Raw genomic sequence first — 6,071 nt, 5'->3', positions numbered from 1 at the left:
TGGAAGCGCCTAAAGCAGTGGGAGAGAGGTGGAACTCAGATAGAAACCGGAAACTGGCCTTACACTCTAAGATCCCATATTTGTGGTGTCATATTAAGCGAGATGTTTTGATGGAGTGTTAGAAACCCTGCCTTGGAAAGAGACACTTGACTTCCTGCTAGGCTGGTGGTTCTGCTGGAGGACCTTCTCCTGCTGCTCCCTCCAAGTTTAAAGCTCCAGAGAGCATCTCATTGGAACAGGGGGCATCTATTAGGGACCCTCATCCACCCCACTACATGGCTCCTCCTGTGCAGCTTAGGAGCCGACATCCTTTATGCTCATGATTCCACATCTAACAGGTGATGGACTATATGGCCCTGAGTTCTTTGAATTTCTGGGGTGAAGCTTGGGACGGGGGCACCAAGGGTTGCCGGAATCAGAGGAAAAATTCATTCCAAAAGCAAGATACTCTCTGGAAAGTGGATTTGGCCATTTCCGTTTGATCCTCTTCCTCCGGGTGAAGGGGACAAGGCCTGCCCACTCTGCTCCTGCCTCGGTCACCCTTCTCTCCTGTCTTCTCTGCTCTCCCCAGCCCTCTTCCCCTGGACCCTGTTTGCATTCTCTCACTTTTCCATTCTGCTCCACCTCATCCTTTGGATAAGCTGGACTTCTGCATGTTGAACCATGTGCTGGCAATTTAAAGACTCAAAAAGGGGGCATCAGGATGCATCTTTCAAGTCAGATAAGCAAAGTAAAATCTACCCCCCCATCACTGTTTTTTCACCTAGTTTTTGGGGGTCTTCATGGGACAAGTGGGATTGTAGAACAGCCCTGAAGCAGGGAATGGAGCCACCTCCCTGAGCTGACTCCTTTCCCTGAGACATTGTTTTTAGGAATCCTGATTAAAGACATTCTTAGGACCCTGGAGGAGTCCTACAGAATGATGAGTCCCTCTTCCCTTGGAATTTGGCATCATTCCCTAGGGGAAAAAAAAAAGAAAAAACAGCAGCCAATGAGCCTTCAGTGAGAAGCAGGGCGGGACAGGACTGGGAGGGGACTGGGGAATCCTTGCCCTTCTTTTTCGTCTCTGCATCTGACCTCTGCTCTTTTCCTCCCTTGTTGCCAAGGTTTCTTTCGATATATGTTTTCTCCTGCTGTTTCTTTTCTCTTTTTCACACAGAGGTTGGTCTTGATGAACATGCCAGTGGCCGAGGACATGACCGTCCACTTCACTTCCACGCTGATGGCTCTAATCCGGACAGCTCTGGACATTAAAATCGCCAAAGGTCAGTAACCTTAGGAAGGAAGAAGATTCTGGAACAACTCACCCGGAGTGATGCAGGACAGAGATATTTGAACTTCATCCAACCATGAAGTAACCTGGAGGTCAAGTAGTTTTCACCTCCCAGTTTTCACCTCTGAGATACAGTAACTGTTACTGTATTATTTAACTTTTGCCCTTTCCTCTTAATGAATGACTTGATATTCGTTAAGGCTCCTTTGAGCTTTAAGAGTATGTGATCTTCGATGTCTGTACTATGTAAAATGTCTACTATCTACCATCTACCATCTAAAATGTCTGCTGCTAAGTTGCTTCAGTCGACTCTATGCGACCCCATAGACGGCAGCCCACCAGGGTCCTCTGTCCCTGGGATTCTCCAAGCAAGAACACTGGAGTGGGTTGCCATTTCCTTCTCCAATGCATGAAAATGAAAAGTGAAAGTGAAGTCGCTGAGTCCTGTCTGACTCCTAGCGACCCCATGGACTGTAGCCCACCAGGCTCCTCCGTCCATGGGATTTTCCAGGCAACAGTACTGGAGTGGGGTGCCATTGCCTTCTCCTCTAAAATGTCTAATAGTAGACATTTTAGTAATATTTGTTGAATGAACAAATGAATTTCCTTTCTGTTTTTTTTTTTTTTCTTACATGGTGTTTTTAACGTCTTGGAAGGCTTCTGTGGCCAGTGCTATCCTTTAGTGATTTAGGAAAGAAGGGTTTGCTACTTCAGCAGGGCTTCCAGTTTTCCTGCTCTTACCTGATCCAAGTCCTTTTTAAAATTGGTTCCCTCAGACTCTGGGGTTAGATCACTGGAAGAACTGATACACGTATAATGAGGCAGAGGAGGCGGGCTTGTGGCGCTCTGCATTTCCCCTTCTGATATACTGAGCAGCTGGGAGGCTCCGCAAATGAACGAGGAAGCTGATCTTGGTCCCCAGGGCCTCAGCTCTCTGTGGCGGGATATCCCTGAGTCACTGAAAACAGGAGCCAGAATGCGTTCCGCTTCTTCAGCAGAAAGACCCAGGATTGCAAGATCCACAGTCACGAAGTGCCAAGGTTTCCTCCAAGAATCCGAGGGGCCATGCTGACGCAGCCTCTGTCCCGTCTCCTCCCTCTGTCCTTGTTACTTCTGTGTCTGTTTTCGTTGTTAATGAATGTATCCTCTCCCAGGCGGTGCAGACAGGCAGCAGCTAGACTCAGAGCTCCAGAAGGAGACCCTGGCCATCTGGCCTCACCTGTCCCAGAAGATGCTGGATCTGCTCGTGCCCATGCCCAAAGGTGCGGGCTCTCCTGGCTGTCCTTGTCACTGTGGGCCCAGAACGCCAAGACCACATCTTTGGGGGGAGCGTGGAGTGATCAAGGAGATAAGGGAAGGGTGCCCTTTTATTCTTAGGAAACAGAAATCCCTCACTTCTCAATTGTCATTAACTGAAAGCAGTTTCTTTTTGCTTATTGAAGTATAGTTGATTTACGTTGTTAATTTCTGCTATATAGAAAAGTGATTCAGTTATACATATTTTCTTTTTTATATTCTTTTCCACCGCTGTGCTATACTAATCTTGTCATTTATCTATCGTGTATAGACAGACAATACTAACCCCAAACTCCCAACCTTCGCTCCCCTTTGGCAGCCACAGTCTGTACTGTGTTCATGGGTCTGCTTTGTTTTCTTAGATAGGTTCACTTGTAACATTTTTAGAATTCATATAAAGTGATATCATATGATATTTGTCTTTTCTTTTCTGAATAATTTCACTTAAGTGTGATCATTTCTAGTTGTATCCGTGTTGCTGCAAATGGCCTTATTTCATTCTTTTTATGGCTCTGTAATATTCCACTGTGTAAATGTACCATTAACTTTATCCATTTATCTGCAGATGGACATTTAGGTTATTTCCATGTCTCGGCTACTGTGAATAGTGCTGTTATGAACGTAGGGGTGCATGTTTTATTTTTGAAGCATAGTTTTGTCTGGATATATGGTCAGGAGTGGGACTGTGGGATCATACGGTAGTTCTGTTGTCAGTTTTCTGAGGAAGCTCCATCCTGGAAAATAGTTTCTTAAGATAGGTCACTGTGGTTGTGGGTGAAACTTCTTGGGTGCACAGCTCTATCCTCCCACATAACACAGTTCAGCAGACCTTCAAGCAGTTGGGGAAAAGGTGCTGTTACTAAGAGATGGAAATCAAGACCGTTCCAGGGGGTGGGGGAGTGGTGCTTACTAATGTGTTTCTTATCATTAGTAACACGGCCCTCCCTGGGTGGCCATGGCAGTCCCCTGAGGATAGCTCTGGGGGCCTGTTTACTGTGTCCTCAGTGCCTGGCGCAGAAGGAGCCCTCCATAAAGGCTGGATGGCTGGGTAGTGGAAGGGGCAAACCTGCTTCCCAGGCGTCCTCACTCTCTCCCCATCTTCTCCTGTTTCCCTCCATGCCACACTGGTGTCCGCAGCCTCTGACCTGACTGTGGGCAAAATCTATGCAGCAATGATGATCATGGACTACTACAAACAGAGCAAGGTGAAGAAGCAGAGGCAGCAGCTGGAGGAACAGGTGAAGGGCAAGGACAGGCCGTGCGGTGGGTGGGTGGGTGGACCCCTGAGGGGGCAGGCCAGTGCATCCCTGGGGGACCGTGCCCCGCAAGTGCGCAGAAGCAGAGGCCAGGCCTCGCAGGGCCCAGGAGCTGCCTAGGATCGGGGGATTAGAACCCCAGTGGGGCAGAGATTCAGGCAGTCACACAGAGTACCAGTCATATTCCCGTTTCACTCAAGTCGCTGGCATTTCCCTCATAGTCATTTGAGTTCCCTTTTCCTCCTCTCCACTTTTAACACAGAAAAACGCACCCATGTTCCAGCGCATGGAGCCCTCGTCTCTGCCTCAGGAGATCATCGCTAATGCCAAAGCCCTGCCTTATCTCCAGCAGGACCCCGTTCCAGGCCTGTGAGTATAACCAGAAAGCCCACAACCCCCCGCTTGCATTGTGACTCGTGTCATCAGGCAGACCCACAGATTCATCGCCTAGGAGTGCCCGAGAAGTAATACTGACTGAGATGAGTGGATGCGCCCCCTCTGAAACTGAGAAGGCAACATGTTGTATCTTTTTTTTTTAACTTCTTACGGCAGCTCTTTTAATATCTTTAAAATTTTTATTTACTTAGTATTGGTTGAGCTGGGTGTTCATTGCTGTTGTCAGGCTGTCTCTAGTTGCAGTGCATGGGTTTCTCATTGAGGTGGCTTCTCTGGTTGCAGAGCATGGGCTCTAGGGAGCGTGGGCTTAGTTGCCCCACGACATGTAAAATCTTTCCTGACCAGGGATCAAACTCATGCATTGTCAAGTGGGTTCTTAACCACTGGACCAGCAGAGAAGTCCAACGTGTTGTATCTTAAAATGGCTATTCAGCGGGGAGTAACAGAAAAGCAGACTGAGAACATATTGGTGCCGTGGCCAGCTCAAGAGATAGAGAGCCCTGTGAACGGACAAAGGAAGAAGGGGCTGTGTTAGTATCACTACTTTACAGAGAAGAAACTGGTGGCTCAGAGAGATTCATTAAGTTATCCAAAGCCACATGGCTGGTAGGACACTGAACTGGAATTTAAGTCTGTTATTTCCAAGCCCAGAGTCTTCCCTTTACATTATGTTATCTGAAAAGAACCTTTTATCGGACAAAACTTTTTTTTTTTAATTTTCTATATTGAAAGCAGAAACAAAATGCTAATTGAGGAATGTACCAGTTCTTCTGAGTTATAAGCCTTAGCCCCAATGTGGCCATGAGTCATAAAGGATGTATTATTATATACACACCTCATTATAACACTGTCTCATCACACGCATGTAGTGAGTACTCAAAGGGCAAGAGTCCATCTTCCCAACGTAAATGGCATTTTGTAGTTGGTTGTGCTAGTGGTAAAGAATCCACTTGCCAATGCAGGAGACATAAGAGACATGGGTTCAATCCCTGGGTGGGGAAGATCCCCTGGAGGAGGGCATGGCAACCCACTCCAATATTCTTGCCTGGAGAATCCCATAGACAGAGGAGCCTGGAAGGCTACACGCCACAGGGTCGCAGAGTTGGACACGACTGAAGCAATTTAGTGTGCACGTGGTTAGTGAATTTTTTTTCCAGTCTAGCTTTTATGGAACCAATAAATCACTAAATATCATCACATCTTCAGTAATTATCAGAGGAGTGAAATCCCAGGCTTGGGAACGAGACCTCTGTCAGAACACCATTTGGAACCTCTCACACCATGAATTTCCTTCTCCCTGTGGTGTCGGAGATCTGTTTTTGAAAAGCACTTTTCATAGGTCACAATCCACATTTGAAAGTGAAGAAAGATGACCAGGGCCGTTGGTCATTTTTACAAAAACACGTGATGTGTTGAAGTAGCAGGTGTGGATTCTCCTGTCTACAGAAAGCAAGTTCATGTTTCTCTCTGGTCTGTGCAGAAAGGTCAAGAGGTATGATTAGAGCACTAGTACTATCTTCTTGGAAGAGTTTATGGTGTTTTTCAAGGGTCTTTGGCTTAGAAATGGAGGAAGCCATCCCTCATCTAGATCTGTTTTGCCACGACGATTTGCTGTGCAAACTATAACTCCCACCATTGGATCATCCCAGCCTCTCTCCCATATGTTTATTGATTCATTCATTCATTGATTTGACCAATATTTACTGAGAGTCAATGTAACCCAAAAACTGGTTTAGTCGCTGGGGATTCAGTCAACATGATGACAGTTTCCATGGACACAGTCCTTGAAATAGAAATTACAAGAGTGGTAACAGGTAAAATGTGCGTGTGTGGCAGGGGGGCGGGGTGGG

General features: G+C 46.7%; 1 protein-coding gene across 1 annotated transcript in view; it reads left to right on the top strand.

Annotated features, from left to right (window-relative positions):
* CACNA1E (calcium channel, voltage-dependent, R type, alpha 1E subunit) overlaps positions 1 to 6,071 on the top strand; it is a 330,398-nt gene that overhangs the window by 313,275 nt on the left and 11,052 nt on the right. The window contains exons 40-43 of the mRNA XM_010853135.1: positions 1,160 to 1,265; positions 2,428 to 2,535; positions 3,707 to 3,807; positions 4,088 to 4,194. Of these exons, the coding sequence (XP_010851437.1) occupies positions 1,160 to 1,265; positions 2,428 to 2,535; positions 3,707 to 3,807; positions 4,088 to 4,194 (422 nt within the window). The remainder of the gene's footprint in view (positions 1 to 1,159; positions 1,266 to 2,427; positions 2,536 to 3,706; positions 3,808 to 4,087; positions 4,195 to 6,071) is intronic.

Source organism: Bison bison, unplaced genomic scaffold (assembly GCF_000754665.1).
Source record: "Bison bison bison isolate TAMUID 2011002044 unplaced genomic scaffold, Bison_UMD1.0 scf7180017864322, whole genome shotgun sequence".
Classification (NCBI taxonomy): domain Eukaryota; kingdom Metazoa; phylum Chordata; class Mammalia; order Artiodactyla; family Bovidae; genus Bison; species Bison bison.
The sequence above is the reverse complement of the archived record's forward strand: the minus strand, read 5'-3'. Positions and strand labels throughout refer to the sequence as shown.